This window comes from Elgaria multicarinata, chromosome 1, assembly GCF_023053635.1.
Source record: "Elgaria multicarinata webbii isolate HBS135686 ecotype San Diego chromosome 1, rElgMul1.1.pri, whole genome shotgun sequence".
In the NCBI taxonomy this organism is placed as follows: Eukaryota; Metazoa; Chordata; class Lepidosauria; order Squamata; family Anguidae; genus Elgaria; species Elgaria multicarinata.
The window spans coordinates 38,633,292-38,655,452 of record NC_086171.1 but is presented as its reverse complement, the minus strand read 5'-3'; the positions used below and the strand labels follow the sequence as shown (position 1 = coordinate 38,655,452).

The 22,161-nt window shown below is 44.4% G+C and overlaps 1 protein-coding gene across 1 annotated transcript in view; it reads right to left on the bottom strand.

The window, feature by feature from the left end:
• Positions 1-2,717: 2,717 nt before the first annotated feature.
• Positions 2,718-22,161, bottom strand: part of XYLB (xylulokinase) — a 116,033-nt gene continuing 96,589 nt past the window's right edge. The window contains exons 18-19 of the mRNA XM_063147419.1: positions 20,454-20,548; positions 2,718-3,662 (exon numbers count right to left, since the gene is read on the bottom strand). Of these exons, the coding sequence (XP_063003489.1) occupies positions 3,597-3,662; positions 20,454-20,548 (161 nt within the window). The 3' untranslated portion in view covers positions 2,718-3,596. The remainder of the gene's footprint in view (positions 3,663-20,453; positions 20,549-22,161) is intronic.

The window sequence follows — 22,161 nt, the reverse complement described above, 5'->3', positions numbered from 1 at the left end:
AGGAAGCAGACAAGCTGGAGCGTGTTCAGAGGAGGGCAACCAGGATGATCAGGGGTCTGGAAACAAAGCCCTATGAAGAGAGACTGAAAGAACTGAGCTTGTTTAGCCTGGAGAAGAGAAGATTGATGGAGACATGATAGCACTCTTCAAATACTTAAAAGGTTGTCATGCAGAGGAGGGCCAGGATCTCTTCTCGATCCTCCCAGAGTGCAGGACAAGGAATAACGGGCTCAAGTTAAAGGAAGCCAGATTCCGGCTGGACATCAGGAAAATCTTCCTGACTGTTAGAGCAGTGCAATGGTGGAATCAGTTACCTAGGGAGGTTGTGGGCTCTCCCACACTAGAGGCCTTCAAGAGGCAGCTGGACAACCATCTGTCAGGGGTGCTTTAGGGTGGATTCCTTCATTGAGCAGGGGGTTGGACTCGATGGCCTTGTAGGACCCTTCCAACTCTGCTATTCTATGATTCTATGATCTGTACGCCGTTCTGAGATCTTAATGATATAGGGCGGGATATAAATGTTTTAAATAAACAAATAAATAAATAAATATCCTTCCATGTCTTTGTCCAAACGATTCTCAGATGAGTGGAAGTTTCATATTTCCACAGCGAAATTGAAAAAGGACTCCTCTGCTTAGCCTGAAATACAAGACAACTGCTATTAAACAGCGATGACAATGCCAGCCTAGAAGGATCTCCGGTTCGACTCTCAATATAAGGGATCTCTCTAAGTCTTAGCAGAGGGGTCAGTTCCTGGCATCTCCAATGAAAAGGGCTTTTGACCTTGGCCTGAGGCTGCCACTTGCCAGCTGGAGCAGGCGGTGCTGGATAAGACTGGGGCAATATTTTAAAAAGGAGAAGGGAGCTGAAAGAGCAAAGAAAGTGCTGGAGATCCAGACCCTGAGTATCCTCAGGGCTGATCCTCAAAGCGGAGTGCAAATGCAGACCTCCCTGCCGGTTCCTCCATCCCCCTTTCACAAGCACACACATATGCACACTTGCAAAAGTCCTAACCATTGCTGGGAGGGGGAGAAGGCGACCAGCTCACTACCGGAGAACTCTACAACTCAAAAGGACCATCATTCCCTGCAAAGATCAACTATAAATGCTGCCATTCCTGCAAGGAATGACCGTTTTGAAAGGAACCGATAGGTGTTCAGAATGGTCATTTCAAGTTGTGGCACAAGGTGGCCGAAAGAACTGGCCACCAGAAGGCTCCCGGTCTGCATGCTTCACAACGTCTTCATACAGGTAAGAGGTTTTTGTTTGTTCATGAAAAAAGGGGCAGCCTACTTGGGTTTTGTGATAATTTCCAAATATTTAAAAAATTAAGACTTTGGGGTGGAATTTTGCTTGTTTGTTTACACGTACTTACCAGGAATGACGGCAAAACTAAGTTGATTTACGAGTCAAACAGGAGGATCTTGGTTCCATCCCCAGTGCTAGATGAAATGGACCACTGATTTGGCTGAGTTAAAGAATTAGGCCTTGACTATTGTGGGTAACGCTCCTCACCCCTTCCTGAGTTAGCACCCTAACCTTGGCCCAGCTCCAAGGCCTAGCTCACTCATATTCTGGTTCCACCTATGAGTTGGTTCCAGCTATCTATCAGAAACCACCTGCTGCACACAGAATAAATGATGCAAATCAAGTTTATTCATTTCTATGCATTTTGCATCTGCAATTCAAGTTTTCAACGCATTTTAGTTGTTTCTTTCTTTCAATTTCTGTCGCAGAAGGGAATGTAAAAAGGAAACACTGCATCAGGGTGTGTAGGGCACTACAACTCACCATTGTAACCCCTGAAAGATGTGCTCTGTCCTCAGCCAGTTAATGACAGTGTGCTTACAACAGCCTGCCTCAACCTGGTACCCTCCAGATGTGTTGGACTACAACTCCCGGCATCCCCCAGGAAGGCACCAGGTTGGAGAAGGCTGATCTACACAGCTTAAACAGTCATTCCTTTCCCCCCACAGAACAGTGTTTCTGTGGAAGAAGCATGTACGCTAGGCTCTCAAGAGATCTTTTACAGAAATTTTACAACACTACAATTCCCAGGATTTTCTGTAGGGAAGACACAAAAAAATAACATAGTTACTTGGTATAAAGCCAAAATAATGTTATAGTATCACTAGGCACTGCGTCTGCAAGGTTTTGTCCAAAGCCGCACACTTTGAAAAAAAAACACCAAGGGCAGATCTACACCAGTGTTTATAAGGTAGTATAGTTCTTCCGATAACGTAATATGTTGTACCGGTTTAAAACATCACAGGGCACACTGTGTCATTGTAACACTACTTGCCTTTCTCCTTCCCGTTATTAATTCATTAAGCCGGGTCACACTGAGGGAATCTACACGTCGTACTGAAGGCACCTGCGTGCGCCTCCAGCCCGCCCTCAAAACGATGGTGCAGATGGAGAAAGAAGAGGCGGAGGAAGAGGCGGAGGAGGCGGCGGCTGGGGAACCGGCCGCGTCCTTGCCGCCGCCATCTCCCCGCCGGCCTCCTGCTGCCGGGGTAAGAGCCACCCGGGTCGGAGAGCTCGGCTTCCACTTCCGCCGAGCTCTCCGACCTGGGTGGCTCTTACCCCGGCAGCAGGAGGCTGGCGGGGAGGCGGCGGCGGCAAGGACGCGGCCGGTTCCCCAGCCACCTCTTCTTTCTCCGTCTACACTATCGTTTTGACGGCAAACTGGAGGCGCACGCAGGCGCCTTCAGTACGACGTGTAGATTCCCTCACTGTGTCTTCTAACGCTGTACGTTTGAGGTTCCCAGCGTTGGTTTGTTCTGTGCTCCACCCACTTCCTCTTCTCCTCCCCATTTAGTGCTATCTCTGCGCTCTGATTTAGGCGCCGAAAGGAAGTTTCCACGCCCCCTTGAAAGCGATTGGCTGACAAGCGACAATTCAAAAGTCAGTCAGCAAAAAGCTATTACAATGTACGGGGGCACGTACAAACACTTTCAACGGTATTTAAACGTAACAACGGAATGAATAAAATGAAAGAATGAGGGAGAATACAATGATGATAAAACGTAAGAAACTGAGCATCATGTGACCCAATAAGTTATCAGAACCTTTCCTTAGCATTATAAACCATTAGTGTACATCTGCCCCAAGATACTCAGAATCCTGGATTTCACACTTGCATGGTGGGAGAAGGTGCAACTTATGACCTGCTAAGGCAAATGCCACTCACCATGAACTGCCAGAACCTCAATAAACCTTTGTTGTTTTTCTGCCTGGGAGATAGATAGATATGAACTTATTTGGCTTATTGGGTCACAATTGGGACTGCTACACAACTTCAGGTTAGCAGATTGGGCTGCAGTGATCATGAATTCTTTTCTACTCCCCAATACTATGCTGGTAGTAATAAAAAGACAACATGGATAGGCTTATGGACTTTGGAAAACCACATCTTGCAGATCAAGAGATCAAGGTATCATACAAGTTAACAAATCAAATCAAATCCTCTCCATTTTAGGTATAAAAACCAAAGGAATGTGTTACATAATTTCAGGCGTAGTTTCTTCTGATCTTCAGTTTGCTTTTTGTTCAAGCAGGACAAAGTCTTCATTGTTTGGCTCTCTTGTGAGATGTTACTTTAGCCTGCTCAGTATTTGCTGCTCAAGTTCCATGTATCTTTTAAGCAAAGGTTGGTAGACCTAAAACAGAAAAGAGAGACTGGATTTTAAAGGGATCACTATTTTTTTGTTTCGTCTTGCCAACTATTGTCCTGCCAACTCAGACATTAATGTGGTTAGGAGATACAGTCCAGTGGAGAAACCATAGAAAAGTAATGCAATGGCTGGGAAGTTATTCTCAAAGGCTGAGCAGTAGAGTTGGTCTAAACTTGCACTAAACGTTATTGGTGCAGGTGCTAGGAAAGGTTTTCACTTGCTAAATGAAAGATCTTCTACATGAGCTCTGGTTCCTGGAGATAAGGCAGTTGGCCAAAGCCAAGCATGACAACAGAACACAGCCGAGCCTTCTATAGATCCACAGTCTGCTATATGACATGAAGTATTAACCATTGTTTCATTAAATGAAAGGCTTCAATCTGAAAAACTAGGCCAAATGCCTTTTTGTGTTTTTTTGGGGGGGGGAGGAAAACAACTTCTTTCCATAAAGAAGCATTTGCAGCTGGACATGCAGATTTAGTAGCTGGAGAAGGAGCTATCACGAAATATAATCCCACACATCTATTTCCAGCACTCCTCCTGCCTGTTCCTTGGAAGACCTCCACAACCAGAAAGTTTGGGGCCAGCTGCTGGAAACAAACACTTGCAATAAACTTGTACCTTCCACATGTTTACAATCTTGGAGAAGTTGGGGTGACTTAAGAGTGGGGTTAGTAGCATGTGCTATGAAATGAACTAGGCGCAGAGCCCATTAGTGTGATGTCACAGAGATCACGAAGAAGAACTAGTTCAGACAAGCTGCAGTGTGTTCAGAGGAGGGCAACGACGATGATTAGGGGTCTGGAAACAAAGCCCTATGAGGAGAGACTGAAGGAACTGGGCATGTTTAGCCTGGAGAAGAGAAGATTGAGGGGAGACATGATAGCACTCTTCAAATACCTGAAAGGTTGTCACACAGAGGAGGGCCAGGATCTCTTCTTGATCCTCCCAGAGTGCAGGACGAGGAATAATGGGCTCAAGTGACAGGAAGCCAGATTCCGGTTGGACATCACGAGAAACTTCCTGACTGTTAGAGCAGTACAACAATGGAACCAGTTACCTAGGGGGGTTGTGGCTCTCCCACTCTAGAGGCATTCAAGAGGCAGCTGGGCAGCCATCTGTCAGGTATGTTTTAAGGTGGATTCCTGCATTGAGCAGGGGGTTGGCCTTATAGGCCCCTTCCAACTCTACTATTCTATGATTCTATGATTACTAGGAGGCTCCACAACATTAAACATGCATGTGCGCACACAACTTTCTAAACATAGAAAACTAGCCTGTCACAGAGAAGAAACATCACTTGACTATGCAGGGTAGGGGGGTTCATCCCCCCCACACACACACACACAAGGAAGCATTCACACACAAGCAAAGACCCCAGGTCATCTGCAGTGCTACTGACCAAGAAGGGCTGCACTATGTGACTGCCCTGATTGTGCAGCTCAGCTCTTAGTCTGTAAGTCAGTTGATCAAGTGCTGGGCTTGACTTTAAAGATTCGACTTCAACCATGTCTTTGGCTTGGGTGGCCCCTACCAAGGTGATATGTCTCCCCTAGCTGTAAAGGCAGACTGACTAGGCTTTTGTAAGGGGGGGGCAGATGAACTGGGTGGTAAAAAGTATTTGTATATTAAAAAGGTCTGTAAAATGTTTTCTGCAGCTTTATATTAGCAGCTCTTTTACAGCCACATTTTAATGACAGATTCAGACAGTTTCTATGGAGATTGTGGCGTTGACCAGATAAGGGTGCTTCAGTTTATTATTCTTGAAGGACGTATCAGCCATTTGTTCAGTAAGAACCCTTAAAATCACACGGGATTTCTAGCTAATCACACAACCCAGAGCTGATTGCTAGCACTTGGGTAATCTTTGACAAAATAGTATGACCATGCCATTCTACTCTCCTAAGGGTCTTAGGCCTGGAATCCCTTTCTCACCTGTAGTTTATAAAACCCCATTATAGCCAGGTCTAGGCACTTAAAAAATCTGTGCCAGGGTAGTTTAAATTTCACACCCAGAAAAGCTGAATTCTGCAACCTGTATATGTTCTGCAAATTAAGCACACTGGCATAATTTTCCACGATTGGTCAAACTTCTGCTAATCAAAGGGAAGGAAGAGATGGCTAGCAATTCTGCTTGTATGCATCAGAGGGTGGGATAAGACCCTCTCTCTCCCACACCAGAGGCAACCATCTGTCAGGGATGCTTTAAGGTGGATTCCTGCACTGAGCAGGGGGTTGGACTCGATGGCCTTATAGGCCCCTTCCAACTCTACTGTTCAATGATTCTAAGACAGGGAGGACCCTTCCGTCAACCTGGCTAGGATCAATTTCCACGTGCCTCATCCCATCCCAGACCTGCTCTCTATCCATGCCCACTCCACCTGGTTATGAAGCCATTAAGTAAATTGTGCAAGTTGGTACCAATGTTTTCTTATTCACCTTTTCCCTCCTCATCCCTTTTTCCTTTTGTATCGTGGTTATCTGATTGTAAGCCATTATGGCAATCGCTCCTCTATTTGACTTTTTGCACAGCACAGGTGTATCCTGGTGTCTAGACAATGTGCATTATTTACAAAGCAAGGTGACAAAGGTAAGGGACATGGCTCCACATGGGATTTAGCTTCTGAGGATGGGGGTGCTTGGCAGGGACGGTTCTGTTCTACTCACAAAAGAAGAAAAAGGTTGCAAACCTCTGTCCTGCACAAGGAATTACCATTGCATCCTCCCAGCTTACGGTGGCATCTTGTTTCCCTTGAATATATATGTTGGAGCAAACGAACTACCGAACAAGCACTTATGGCTGTATTAGGGGCATCAATATGTCAGGCAAAAATAGCTCTTTTATTTACTGAAATATCTATAGTCAAGCCTCACTAATTCTCACTTTGATTATCTGCAACCCTGATAAAGCCTGCTTGCTTTGTGCCAGCTGAGATTTAATAGCACGGCCCCATCTTGCCGAAAGTGGCTGTGCTACCGAGATAGCAAGCACTCAGTATTCCTTTCCCAGTGCGGATATTATTGTTGTTGTTGTTGTTGTTTGTATAAACGGAGGGGGGGGGAGAAAAGAAACCGTACTACAGCACCTTTATATATGGGCGTGCTCTGAAGCGTTGTGGTGAACGCATTGCTCTAAATTAAAAGTGTCAGAAGAAACGAACGGCTACATTTAAGGCTACAGTGCTTTTGACTGTTTTATTGGACTTGAATGCTTAACTTGCTAATTTGCAAAATTCAAGCATCTGCTGCAATGGCTCTCCCAGCCATTAGCATGAATAACTGATGTTCGGCTGTTGTTTTATACCCATGTGAACGTGGAGTGAAAATTAAACCTATTCTTCTTTCTTTGTCCCTATTAATTTTCTCTAAAATTCACCCCGGGGGGGAAGGGGGTTCTTTTCGTTCCTGTAAATATGAGACTTTTGGCACCCTTCTCGGTCACTTAAAATATGGCAGGATTAACACGGTACTTCAAAAGCTGGCTTTCTTTGTCCCAGAGTTGCTCCCATTAAAGAATCAAGGCTGGATAGGGCTACCGACAGCGCTGTCCTCTGACTTGAAGAAATCTTTGTGGATAGATTGCATGAGTTTTTAATCAATTGATTGCTTATCAATTAAATCTGCATACAATTACATATGAATAAAACAGTCATTCTGAAGAAAAGCACAGGCAGTTGTCTTTAGGATGCCGGTCCGTGTCAAAGCAGGCACCATCTGAGAAGAGGCGTTCCCACCTACGTGTGAGGAAGAGGAGGAAAGAGAAGATGGAATGCTTCTTCTCAGATGGCTTCCTGCCGTCTGCCGTTTTTGTAAGCGCTTGAATATATTTACAATACTAATTAGGCCTGGTTCAGACAACACGCTAAACCAGCCTTCCTCAACCTGGGGCGCTCCAGATGTGTTGGACTGCATCTCCCAGAATGCCCCAGCCAGCTGGCTGGGGCATTCTAGGAGTTGTAGTCCAACACATCTGGAGCGCCCCAGGTTGAGGAAGGCTGCACTAAACCATGCTGCTTAACCACAAAATGGTTAACGGAATGCATTGACCTTAATGCATTCAATGAACCATCTTGTGGTTACACAACATGGTTTGGTGTGTTGTCTGAACTAGGCCTTAGACTTAAATATTGTAAATTTACCATATATAGTACCGTACACTTCATTTTTTAACTTTTCTTTTTTTTCTAACAACAACCCAAAATCTGTTGCCAGATGAATTCTCATCATAATACTAGAGCCTGGGATCATCCCATTATTATTATTATTATTATTTATTTATATAGCACCATCGAAGGACTTCGCACAGTGCATAGTCAGACTATGGAATTCGCTATCACAAGACGTAGTGATGGCCACCGATTTAGATGGCTTTAAAAGGGGGTTGGACAAATTCCAGGAGGAGAAGGCTATCAAGGGCTACTACTCCTGATGGCTATGTGCTACCTCTAGTATCAGAGGCAGAATGCCTAGGTGCATCACTGGCTAGTGAACATTGGTGGAACGTGCCACTGTACTCATGTTCTTTTTGTGGATCCCTGGTCAACAGCTGGTTGGCCATTCAGTGAACAGAATATTGGACTAGATGGACCCTTGGTCTGATCCAGCAGGGCTCTTCTTAGTTCTTATGGGGATCAATTTATCAATTTAAAGATTTTTATCTTATTAATATAACCAATCATACTAAATATAGAAACCCTTGTTGCTAAGTTTCAACCCAGAGAACCCATCATTGAACGGGATCAATGTAATGGGAGAGGTTGCCAGTCCAGTTTTATTCAAGGTTGTGTGTGTGTGTACATGTGTCTGTTCTTAACTAAGCACTTCTTTTTCTCAGGGCTGTCAATCATCCATTAGAAGAGCCAATAAATGTTAGAGCCAGCTTAACAAAGAGTTGTGATGGGCTATCACTGACCTCCCACCCTCTGCCCCTTAAATGTCTAGCTCCAGCTCATCCTGCCTTATTTCACCCCATCATGCAAGATTCTGCCAGGCTCTGGCTGACACTTGCGATTCTATCTGCCCCTCCCTCCACATCCCCAGTATTTTAGAAGTCAAAATCCAGAGTTTAGCCATGTTAGTCAGTAGCAGCAAAAGCAAAAAAATAAAGACAAATGTATTGATTCCATGAAAGCTTATGCCATAATAAATGTGTTAGTCACATTTATTATTGTTGTTTTATTGTTTTACAAATCAAAAGTTGATCATCCAAACCCTCACCCATGCAGGCTCAAAATGTAAGGTCTATTTGCTTCACATTTCTAGTAGCTACGTTCTATTGACCTTATTTTGGAAATCTCCTTCTAAGAGATTTCAAGAGTATATAGCCTAAGGCAATTAAATGGATTTATTTTTTGTAATTGATGTCCAAAGGAAATAAAGAACACTCAACGATGCGTTAAAAAGGACCCTTAGGAGCATAAATTTCCTCTTTTTCCAGCAGCTAAACCCAATACATCACAAGGAGTGATATTTTGCAAAAAGTAATTATACAGACTGCCGTAAGAAGCTTGATCTTGCTTCTTGTAGTAGTGCGCTCAGTGGGCATGTATATGTGGCATCTACCTGAGAGTAAATTAGTTTCACTTGTAAACCATCCCTAAGTGCATCTGAAGTAAGTGGCAGTAACATTACCAGCAATTCCCCTCCCCTCCAGAGTCTAGTTTCCCTCTAGTAAATTGTTGCAACCACTGTGCACCATCTTGTAGCCAGGTCCCTGGTTTGATCTCTGGCATCTCCAGGTAGAGCAAGGAAAGATTTTTGCTTGACACCCTGGAGAGCCATTACTGCCATTCAGTGTTGGCAATACCAGGCTAGATAGACCATTATTATTATTATTATTATTATTATTATTATTATTATTATTAATTTATTTATATAGCACCATCAATGTACATGGTGCTGTACAGAGTAAAACAGTAAATAGCAAGGCCCTACCGCATAGGCTTACAATCTAATAAAATCATAGTAAAACAATAAGGAGGGGAAGAGAATGCCAACAGGCACAGGGTAGGGTAAGCAGGCACAGGGTAGGGTAAAACTAACAGTATAAAGTCCGCACAACATCAAGTTTTAAAAGCTTTAGGAAAAAGAAAAGTTTTTAGTTGAGCTTTAAAAGCTGCGATTGAACTTGTAGTTCTCAAATGTTCTGGAAGAGCGTTCCAGGTGTAAGGGGCAGCAGAAGAAAATGGACGAAGCCGGGCAAGGGAAGTAGAGGCCCTTGGGCAGGCGAGAAACATGGCATCAGAGGAGCGAAGAGCACGAGCGGGGCAATAGTGTGAGATAAGAGAGGAGAGATAGGAAGGAGCTAGACCGTGAAAAGCTTTGAAGGTTAACAGGAGAAGTTTATATTGGATTCTGAAGTGAATTGGAAGCCAATGAAGAGATTTCAGAAGCAGAGTAACATGGTCAGAGCGGCGAGCCAAGAAGATGATCTTTGCGGCAGAGTGGTGAACAGAAACCAACGGACTGATGTGAGAAGAAGGAAGGCCAGAGAGAAGAAATGGTCAGACTCAGTAGAAGGCAGGTTCCTGTGTTCCTATGATCAAGAGAATAACACCCTGTAGTCCTGAAGGCAAGAAAAATAGGTATAACAACTCACAAGCTATTTTCCCCAGCACACCTCTTTCCCCAGATTTGGGCAAGCACACACACAACACACATAGGAAGCTGCCTTATACTGAGTCAGACCATGGGTTCATCCAGCCTAGTACTGGTAGCACTGGCTGGCAGTTGCTCTCCAGGGTTTCAGGCAGGAGTTTGACCTGCCCTAGTTGGAGAGGCCAGGGATTGAACCTGGGAACTTCTGTGTCCAAAGCATGTGCTCTACCCCTAAGCTACACTCCACTTATTAGTAAAGTGCAGACACACTGAGTGCCAAAACAGGCCCAAGGAGAGGGGAAGAGTGGGCTCTGAGGCATTCAGGAGTGTGGAAGCACTAACCTTTGCAACCCAAGAACATTTCAATTGCAAGGGTGAATAGAGTGCCCCTCAGAGTTTAAAGGAGGTGCAGGGAACGCTTATCAAATTTGCAGATGACACCAAATTGGGTGGGATAGCTAATACCCTGGAAGACAGAAACAAACTTCAAAGTGATCTTGATAGGCTGGAGTGCTGGGCTGAAAACAACAGGATGAAATTTAATAGGGATAAATGCCAAGTTCTACATTTAGGAAATAGAAACCAAAGGCACAGTTACAAGATGGGGGACACTTGGCTCAGCAATACTACAAACGAGAAGGATCTTGGAATTGTTGTAGATTGCAAACTGAATTATGAGCCAACAGTGCGATATGGCTGCAAGAAAGGCAAATGCTATTTTGGGCTGCATTAATAGAAGTATAGCTTCCAAATCACGTGAGGTACTGGTTCCTCTCTATTCAGCCCTGGTTAGGCCTCATCTAGAGTATTGTGTCCGGTTCTGGGCTCCACAATTCAAGAAGGATGCAGACAAGCTGGAGCGTGTTCAGAGGAGAGCAACCAGGATGATCAGGGGTCTGGAAACAAAGCCCTATGAAGAGAGACTGAAAGAACTGGGCATGTTTAGCCTGGAGAAGAGAAGATTGAGGGGAGACATGATAGCACTCTTCAAATACTTAAAAGCTTGTCACACAGAGGTGGGCCAGGATCTCTTCTCGATCCTCCCAGAGTGCAGGACACGGAATAACGGGCTCAAGTTAAAGGAAGACAGATTCCAGCTAGACATCAGGAAAAACTTCCTGACTGTTAGAGCTGTACGACAATGGAATCAGTTACCTAGGGAGGTTGTGGGCTCTCCCACACTAGAGGCCTTCAAGAGGCAGCTGGACAACCATCTGTCAGGGATGCTTTAGGGTGGATTCCTGCATTGAGCAGGAGGTTGGACTCGATGGCCTTGTAGGCCCCTTCCAACTCTGCTATTCTATGATTCTATGACTGCAGGGAGGAGTGGTTGATATTGAAGAACAGGCACTCTCAGGGCTGTGTCCTCCAAGTCCAATTCCCCCACCCTATATGAGACCTGGTGCAGCTCTTCTGCTTGTGGGGGTGATTTCCTAGCCTGAGCAGTAGAGGTGCAGCAGCTGTCCCCAGAGCTGTTCCTTCAAGCCAGGCACACTGACCCAAGTAAGCAGATCTGAGTGTGGAAGCAAGTTCAAAAACCAACAAAGATAATAATAATAATAATAAAAAAACACAGCTGCAAAAGCCAAGCAAAAACAAAACCGACAGCCACAAGGTTTAATTCCCAAAGTATTTGTGTGCCGACAGTTTTTTGAGAGATTTCTCTTCATCAAGGACAATTAAATTCTTCAAAGACCAATTGAGAGACCAATCGTGAGTTAGAAACAGAGAGAGCTAAGGATCATTTTGAAGCTTTGGAGAATTTAATGGCCCTTGACGAAGGGAAATGCATCGAAACACGTCGGAACACAAACACATTGAGAATTAAACCAATGTATTTAATGATTTTGTTTTGGGGAAGGAAGTTCCCATAGGCATATCAATAAAGCCCTATTCAGGGGCCATGCCTGAACAGGGCAGTCTAATCTGATTACAAGTGACGGGCCCCTGTATGCCAGCTCCGACCCCTCAGTCACTGTCCTCCCCGTTGAAGAGGGACCTCCTATTCATGTCCACTTGAATGCGAATTGAAGATTCCACATGGCTGAAAACACTGTTTATCAAGATTCCAAGTTTTATCAGGGTTCCTAATCATGCAAAACTTACTACTTGCATTCCAGCAAATGTGCATAGAAGCCTGCTAAAGTCCTTCCCACTCAACAAGGGGAGGTTGAGAACAGAGGGGCAGAGCTGAAGAAGTTGGGGGCAAAGGTGGCATTTGTGGCCTCACTCCTGAGAAGTGCCTGAGAAGCGAACCGAGTCCCAAGCGCGCGAGAATTCGGTTAGCTCACCAGGCATAGTCTTAGCGTTAGGCCATGAGTTTTCCTGGCAACGTATATGGGAGAAGATAGTCAGAAAGGTGTACAGGAAGTCTAAAGGCTTCAAGGATAATCACAAACATTTAATATTATGAACATCATTCACATATACACACAAATATCAAGGCTTGAAGTGTCAGGCGTGTTAATGCTGCTAGGCCATTTTGCAGGGCATGTGACTTGTAAAAACACCAGTGCTGCGATTATCTTCGAGATAATCGTACTCTTTTCTCATGCCTTTTGGCTTAATTAACCAACAAGCCAAGCATCTCCGGTTTTAATAGATTGCTAAACTAGTGCTGCATTTTAATGCTGTAATAATGGATTCTTACTGTCTGTTAGCATATACTTAGTGTTATAAAATCTTCCCAGTTATTTCAGTCATGCCCACTGCTTCGGATTAATCTTCCTTTTCTAAAAGAAATGTTTTCAAATCTTCTCTTCTCTTTGTATTTAATGGGGTGGGGGAGCCTGGATAGGTTTACTGAAACAAGACACAAAGAATTCAATGGGCTCAGCTGGTCATTCAAATCCACCCTGGATGGATAATGAGCAAAAATTAATTACCATTAGATGGCTCTTTTAACAGCCTATTCATTTGTCCGCTGATTTGAAGACAGGATCAGTTGCTGCAGGCCAGTTCTCCAACACCGCAACATCGGCATGATAAATGAGGGCTTTTGCCAAGAATCCAGGCCACAAAGGCAGCCTCCTCCCTGTTATTAGTTGAATCACACTCTCTTATCTTGGGAAATGCTACATGGCTGCCCTTGTTCTATCTATGTCAACATGGGGAGAGTGGTCCACAACCTCGCTTTCACTGCCTTTCCAGGAAAAAGTTCAAAGTTCTGGTTTTAACCTATAAAACTCTATACCATGGGTGGGCGACACACAGCCTGCAAGCCACAGGAAGCACACACACCCCCGCCTGGCGTTTTTTGGGACTGGCACCTCACCAGCGTCAAAGAAGTGGCGGTTCGCCACCAAAATTTGGTGAGGTGGCAGCAAAAAAAGGCCGCTTTCCCTTTCAAAAAACAAACCAAGTACAAATTTGCCACTGAAATTTGGCAACACGCTGGCACGGCAGCAAAGAAGGGCTGCTTTTTCGCTGCCATGCCAGGGCAAGGCTAAGAGTGGGGGAAACAGATGGGAGAGGAGAAAAATAGTGAGTGGAGAGGCTGGGAGAGCAGAAAGAGAGAGCAAAGGGGAAAGGTCTTCGTGGGCAGAAGAAGACTGGGCTGGCCCCAAAAGCAACTCTTCCCTTCTCTTCCTGCCCATCCAACTGCTGATTGGTTGCAGGTTCAGGAACAGGAAGGAGAACCTGGCAGCTTTACATTTTTCTCATTTTTTAATTAGAAAAACAATTAAGGAGGCAGAGAGTGGAAAACTGCACGGGCAACTTGGAGTTGGGTGCACTGGTGCCTGCAGGCACTACGTTGGGAACCCCTGATAATAAGGACTGTCTAAATATGCATAGGAATTCACCCTAAATAGGCTTCCAGGAGGGCTGGTGAAATGGCCCTGCTTCCCTTCTCATCTCACGGATCAGATGGTGATAGATGAGGAAGGAGGAGCCTTCAAGAGGGTGGTCTTCAACAGGGTGGATGGAGTAGCCCTGCTTCCCCCCACAACCTCATCCCCTTCTGCACAGCCTGCTGGAACAGCTGCTAGTGGCAACTGGTGTTTCCTACTGCTGTTCTGTATAGTTTAGGGTGACCATATGAAAAAGAGGACAGGGCTCCTGTATCTTTAACAGTTGTACTGAAAAGGGAATTTCAGCAGGGGTTATTTGTATATATGGGGAACCTGGTGTAATTTCCTCTTCATCACAACAGTTAAAGCTGCAGGTGCCCTGCCCTCTTTTAAATCTGGTCACTCTAGCATAGCTCCTGCAGCTTTAACGGTTGTGATGAAGAGGGAATTTCACCAGGTTCTCCATATATACAAATGACACCTGCTGAAATTCCCTTTTCTATGCAACTGTTAAAGATACAGGAGCCCTGTCCTCCTTTTCATATGGTCACCCTAGTATAGTTTGGATTTTAGGTTGTAGGTCGCATTGTCTTAAGCTGGTTTTAATTTGTAGTGATGCATTGTTTCAAATGAATTGTACGCCACCTTCTTCCAAGATCAATCTCAGTGGAAAGGTACGATAGATGTTTGTTTGTTTTTAAAAAATGACCACAATAATACAAGCCCTTAGGAATGGCCTCAAGCCCCACTTGTAAAGCAAGAAGCCCATCACAAGCTGGGAATAAAATAAATTGGATGAAGAAATCTCACTTTTTCATTCTCTCTTTTGCTACCATGGCTTTCTTCTACCACCACTATTAATAAGTAATAATGTTATAAAGAGCCTAGATGCTTTAAAATAATAATAACAACAGCAACGCACATGCCCTGCTTACGATCTAAAACATGGACTCACTAAGTGAATTTGAAACCAGATCCAACTGGAAAACTCCACTCATGAGAGCAAGACAGGCAATGTACTAGAATTATTAATCTATTTCGTTTTCACAAACCTCCAAAACATAACCCACCCATGTGACTCGCTCTGTTCAGTGCGTCACTAGAACACAATTTGCAAAGATACAAGAATCAAAGTTTTCCTGGAGCACCACAAGGCATGTAGCCACCTTCCACAAGAGTTCAATTTATTTCATTTTTATACCAGCCAATAGCTGAAACTCTCTTGGGTAGCAAGAGGGGGGAAACATGGTACGTATGTGTGTAAATAAAAATAAATATTCTCCATACCTACCCATGGGCACAATTGTTTTATTTTCTGACTTTTATGGAATGTAACTTTGTTTGTTTCTTTGTTTTTGCTTACTCTGGTGATTTTTAAAAAGCTCTTTGTGGGCAGGTTTGGTAAGGGACCTTTGGAAGTAAAAAAAAAGACAAAACCCTGGCAAGATAACCAGTGCATTAGAGCTGTGCTTGCATTTCTTTACATGGCAAAGATACAGATTTCATATACTCCCAAAAACAAAATGTAGGGATTTGATCAAGACAACTTCACATGGGGTTAGCCAGGTTGTTTTAGAGAGAATTCCCCAGGAAGACAGCGCTTAACCTCAGGTTGACTTTGAAGTTTATAAAAAGAACCGTCACTTAAGTGAAAACTGCTAAACTTGACAGAACGAAATCAAATGGACAGGGAGATGCAGCCCTGTTAAAAACAGAACCAAACTGACTCATCAGATTATGAACTTCTCCTGCACTTTTCATGCTAACACACTGTATTACTGACAGGCCCTCTGGCTTTTGCGGTTTTGCAGCCATGAAGCTTGTGAAGGAACCTATACTGTCAACAGGCAAATTTTTACGGATTTCAAAAATGGGAAGGAAAGTGTTGGGAGGTCAGAGAGACACATCAGAATAGGATTGGGTCTACAATAGGTAGGACATAAAGAAGAAAAGAGGTGGGACATACATGCTGTAAGAAAAGATGGGGCTGCCACCAAAAATGGCAGCTCTGTGTTAAGTCCACCTGCACCGCTCTGTTATATATAGTACAAGTTAACCTGTATTGTGACATCACTCCACTGTGGATTTCCCCACCCATACGTCCACATTAATGGCTGCTGCTAGCAAGGAAGAGCTCAGCATAATGATCTCAGGATAAATTGTTCTACGTGTAAAGAGGAGGAAAGCTGCCATTTTCAGCAGCAGCTCTGTGTTTCTTATCATGTCACACAGAGGGCCAGGATCTCTTCTCGATCATCCCAGATTGCAGAACACAGAATAATAGGCTCAATTTACAGAAAGCCAGATGGACATCAGGACATCAGGAAAACTTCCTGACTGTTAGAGCAGTGCAACAATGGAGCCAATTGTCTGATGAGGTTGTGGGCTCTCCCACACAAGAGACATTCAAGAGGCAGCTGGACAACCATCTGTCAGGGAAGCTTTAATGTAGATTCTTGCATTGAGCAGGGGGTTGGACTCAATGGTCTTATAGGCCCCTTCCAACTCTACTATTCTTAAGGAAGAATTATGTTTCTGATTATGCAACCTGGATGTTTAGGCACGTGGTACACACTATCCTCATTTCTTCAATGAAAAATAAAGGGAACTCATACAAGAGGAGATGTTCCTCTATAGAAAAACATAGAGTCCCCCAATATAGAGCATTCAGACACACTTGCCAAATTCTTCTCTTCCCCTTTATTTCCAGCTCAAGACAGCCAACTGAATGGGAGGGAAAATATCAACCTTTGGCCATCGTATGAGTTTGATGGCTCTGAATGTTATTGTTTTCTTTTAAATTAGTGACTTTCTGAAAGGTCCTAGGCACCACTTGTGGGGGGAGTTGGGGTGGGGAAGAAGCAAATGTTCATGACTTTCTACTAGTTCCCCCACCCCAGGACCTGTCAGGCAGCTCTTCCAATCTCCGGCCATCTCTCTACTTTCCTCTCCTGTTAATTTTATTGGAAGAGAAAGAAATACCTATGATATCGCTTCTGCCCCTCTGTGATCAAGAAGACTCTTCTGTCCCTACACCAGCCCTGTTTGCCAACAAACCCACAGAGCTAAAAATAAACCCAACACACAACCCACTGGGGCACACAGTCTGAACTTTTCAATACTAATTGAAAACTGCCACATGGATGGTAAGACCACGAGGTCGATAGGGCATGTGGCCCTTTGCCTGAATCTCTAAGACTGATTCTCGCCCTCTTGCATTGGCTGCCTAAATGTTTCGGAGCCCAGTTCAAGGTGCTGGTTTTAACCTATAAAGCCTTACATGGCTTGGGACCATAAAACCTGACAGAATGCCTCTCTTGACAAGAACCTACCCATACACTGCGCTCAACATCTAAGGTCCTCCTCCGGGTGCCTACTCTGAGGAAGCTTGGAGGATGGCAACAAGGGAGAGGGCCTTTTTCAGTGGTGGCCCCCAATTATGGAATGATCTCCCTGATGAGGCTCGCCTGGCGCCAACATAGTTATCTTTTCGGCGCCAGGTCAAGACTTTTCTCCCAGGCAGTTAACAATATATGCTGAATTTTTTAACTGACCGCAGAATAGTTTTAAACTGATATTATTTTTTTGCTTTTAAATTTTTGTATATTTGCTTTTAATGTTCACTGTTTTTAACTTTTGTAAACCGCCCAGAGAGTTTCGGCTATGGGGCGGTATATAATTGTAAATAATAATAATAATAATAATAATAATAATAATAATGATGAAAGCATTCAGTGCCTGGCACTGGTGGCTTCTCCAAAGGACCACATTCAGTTTGATACCAGATGCTGCAATTAGACTGCACTAGGATCGAACCCCCTTGACCAAATCACTGCGTACAGAAGAAAGTGAGCTCAAAGCAATTCCTGCGGTTCTCCTATTTCCTTCCTATGCCAAACTTCACCGAAGGGCCAGTCCAGAAGGGTGCTCCAAGGGTAAGGGGGGCGGAAGCCCTCGGAGAGCCAACCCGGTGAATCTGAGGGACCACATTAGAGTTGGATAGTGAGCATTTTTCATTCCCGTGAGCAACAAGCCACTCTCCGACGGTGGCAAATGGCTTGGCATAAGTACTTTGGTTGTCATTGCTAATGCTGCTACAGTCCATGTTAAAACTCTACAGTCCATGTTAAAATTCTCAGGAGGAGACAGATCGCTCCCAAGAGCTTAATAAACAGTTCTAAACCCTGTGCATTTCTGCACTTGCAGCTAATCCCACCTAAGACAGCTTCTGCTGGTGGCAATGTGGCACTAATTTACTAACCCAATAAAACAAGTTGGGCATCAAGTTAGGGAAATATACAGCTGGGAACAACCAAGGCATATAAAGCCCTAAGGCAGCCTTTCCCAAACTAGTGCCCTCCAGATGTTTTGGACTACAACACCCAGTATTCTTGCCCATTAGCCATGCTGCCTGGGGCTGATGGGAATTAGTCCAACACACTTGGGCCATAGCTAGACCTAAGGTTTATCCCTGGATCATCCAGGGGTCAAACCTGTTCACCTAGGTGACACACAGGGGAACCAGTGCTCAGGCAGGGGTGAACCCTGGATGATCCCAGGATAAACCTTAGGTCTAGCTGTGGCCTTGGAAGGTACTGAGTTAGAGTATGCTGCCCTAAGGATTTACCCTAATTCAGAGGGTTTCAAACTAGGTTCTTGAGAAGCCAAGCATCACAAAGTTTGTTCTGTCCTGTTTCTGATAGGATGGCTGGGGGGAAAGGGTTTAGTCCACATGGCAATTCGTACAATATTTTGCAGATCGTCCATTTAGATTTATATATTTGTATGCATTTTTCAAACGTACGCATTTTGGTAAGCAATTCTTCCATGGAATAAAATGGTTTCTTGTGCATCTCCCCAAATCTGTGTGTTCACGTATGCACTGTTTCAAACGTACACATTTTTGTATGCTTTTGTTCTTCTTTTTTTTCTTTTGCAAACTGAATCAGAAAAGTACAGATCTCGAAGTCTAACTGTATCCTGGTTCGTGTTTAGGTGAATTCGGTAAGTTCACATTAAACTGCGAATCCAACGAATTTCACACCTATCCCTAAACATGAGTCTCTGAATCGCAATTTTTCCACCACTACCTATCTTCCGCTGCAATGCTCCGCCACAGGTGAGTATTGGGTTTGCGTTCTACAGCTCATTCACATTTAATGTAATAAGCCTTGTCCAGTGCACTGGGTGAACTGAAAATACACAATAGAACAAGTCCCTAAAATCCTTTGCATCATGCAAAGGTTCATCAGCACTCTAGAACAGGTTACCTGAAGGTAGACATTAGCCAATTATTGTCCTAAAGGCATATCTAGGCTTGGAGATGTGTCATCCAGTTCTGGATGGGGCTACACTCCCCCTGAAAGACTGTGTTTGCAATTTGGGGTGCTCCTGGATCCGTCACTCCAAATGACAGCCCAGATAGATGCGACAGCCAGGAGTGCCTACTATCAGCTTCGGCTGTTGCACCAGCTGCAACCTTTTCTAGATTTGGAAGACCTAAAGACAGTAGTGCACACGCTGGTAACCTCAAGGCTTGACTTCTGCAATGCACTCTACATAGGGCTACTATTATACCTAGTTCGAAAACTTCAACTAGTTCAAAATATGGCAGGCAGGTTGGTCGCCAGTACGTCTAGGGGTGAGCATATTACTCCAACGTTAAAATCACTCCACTGGCTGCCAATTAGTTTCTGGGCAAAGTACAAAGTGTTGGTCATTACCTTTAAAGCCCTAAATGGTTTGGGTCCAGGTTACCTGCGGGATCACCCTCTCCCATACAATCTGCCCCACACACTCAGGTCCTCTGGGGAGAACTTACTTGACAGCCAAAACTAGGCTGACATCAGTTTCCCAGAGGACCTTTTCTTCTGTCTCCCCTGGATTGTGGAATGGCCTGCCAGAGGAGATTCATAAAATTAACTCTCTCTGTGTGATTTTAAGGCAGCTTTGAAGACTAGCCTTTTCCGGCAGGCATACCCAGATCAACGTAAAATCAAGAATTTTTAAGATGTGTTGATTCCTGTACTAATGTTGTTCCCCGCCTCGATCCAAAGGGAGAGGTGGGTAAGAAATAAATAAATAAATAAAATTATTATTATTATAGCCTTAAACTGGCTTAGCAGCATTCTCACTACCCAAGAAACCCCGGGAATTCCAAGGCAGATGATTAATCCACAAAACATTCCTTGACCAAAGAAGACCCCAAAAAAGGCCAGTTTATCGATTTCATTCCTGTAATACAGAGTTGCAGTACATCTGAAAGCAGTGAATGTCCCGAAACAAAATCTCTTCCTTTGTAAACATTTTAATGATCAGCCATTCCATTTTTAAAGCAGGAAGAAATGAAAAGAAGCCAACCAATAAACTGCCCCAAGCGCCATCTCACCTGAGCCACGCCAACGGTTGGAGTGGCAACTAATCTGGGCCCTGGTGCTAATTTCACAACATCCGCCAAGGACACGCTTGTCTCTGCCCTGAGTCCTGCAATGAGAATCACAGACCTGATCAATGAGAGAAACAAGATGAGGGATGTGCCTGGGCTCCTTGGCAAATTAATACATTGCATTGATCTTCCTTGGTCGGGTCAGCATTCAGAAGTGAAGGATAAAGGGTAAAGATCTTACATTCCAATGCACTTGGGCCTGGGCAGGCAGGGTCTCAGAGATCGAGTTTACGTCAATCATTCAATTTGTCCCATGGAGGGCAAAGCTAGCCACAGAGTTGCAAGTTCAACAGTATCAGTAATCATTGAGGAATGCCAATAAAGCAGCAAATAGATGGGAAAATATGGAGAAGTAATACATTCAAGGGCAAAGCATGGTTTTTTTAAAAAAAAGTGAGCTAGAAAGAGAAGAAATTGGGAGCAAGGTGGGAGGGAGGAGCAAGAGACGGAAAGAAAATTATCTCAGCCCTACAAGTAAGTCCACAGATAGTTTTGCTCACCAGGCTTCCACAGGAATTCCACAGGATTAGCCATGCTAGTCTTTTACAGCAAAGACACGCAAAATGGAAGAGTCTTGTGGCACCTTGAAAACTAATAGAACCATTCTGGAAGAAGCTTTTGTGGACTAGTGGCCACTCTGATGAAGTGGGCTCTAGTTCATGAACGTAAGAACATAAAAAGAGCCATGCTGGATCAGACCAAGGGTCCATCTAGTTTAACACTCTGTTCACACAGTGGCCAACCAGCTGTTGACCAGGGACCCACAAAGCAGGACATGGTGCAACAGCACCCTCCCACCCATGTTCCCAAAAAACTAGTATACACAGGCTTACTGCTTCAGATACTGGAGGTTGCACTTAGCCATCAGGGCTAGTAGCCATTCATAGCCTTCTCCTCCTGGAATTTATCCAAAGTGGTGGCCATCACTACATCTTGTGGTAGTGAGTTCCATAGTTTAACTATGTGCTGTGTGAAGAAGTCCTTCCTTCTATTTGTCCTGAATCTCCCGCCAATCAGCTTCATGGGATGACCCCATGGGGTTCTAGTATTTTGAGAGAGGGAGAAAAGGTCTGCATCACAACAATTCTATCATCTTTAAAGGCGCCACAAGGCTCTCTTTGTGTGTGTGCTTATACATACCTATGCTGGTCATTTGTGACCTGAGAGAGAAAAAGCGCTCTCTCCAATAAGAGAACCAGTGCCTCTTTATAAGCTTGATATATCTACAAATGGCCAGTCTAGAATTAACAAACAGATCATGGGCCTGTTCAGGCGATGTGGTTAGCGAAATTGTAGTTCTCTGGGGTTAGCACTAACCACAAGCTGTGCTGTCACACACAACACTTTAAGCCATAGTTAGAGCTGCTCACCCTGCTGCAGATGGTCCAACTGTGGTTAGTGCGTGAGCAGGGTTTAGCAAAATGCATCCCACAAGACCCCGTAAACCCTGCTGTTTAACCAAAAGCTTTAACCGGCAGGGTTTAAGGGGTCTTCTGAACGGGCCCAATGTGTCCTAGAAAAGTTCATGAGTTCTACGACTTGGGTCTCAAAATTATAGATCCTCTCCAAATATTCATCCTCTCCAAGTCCCAGCCATGTATGGGCTTGATGCCATCCTCCTGCAACGGGCCCTCCTCCGCTGCATATAACA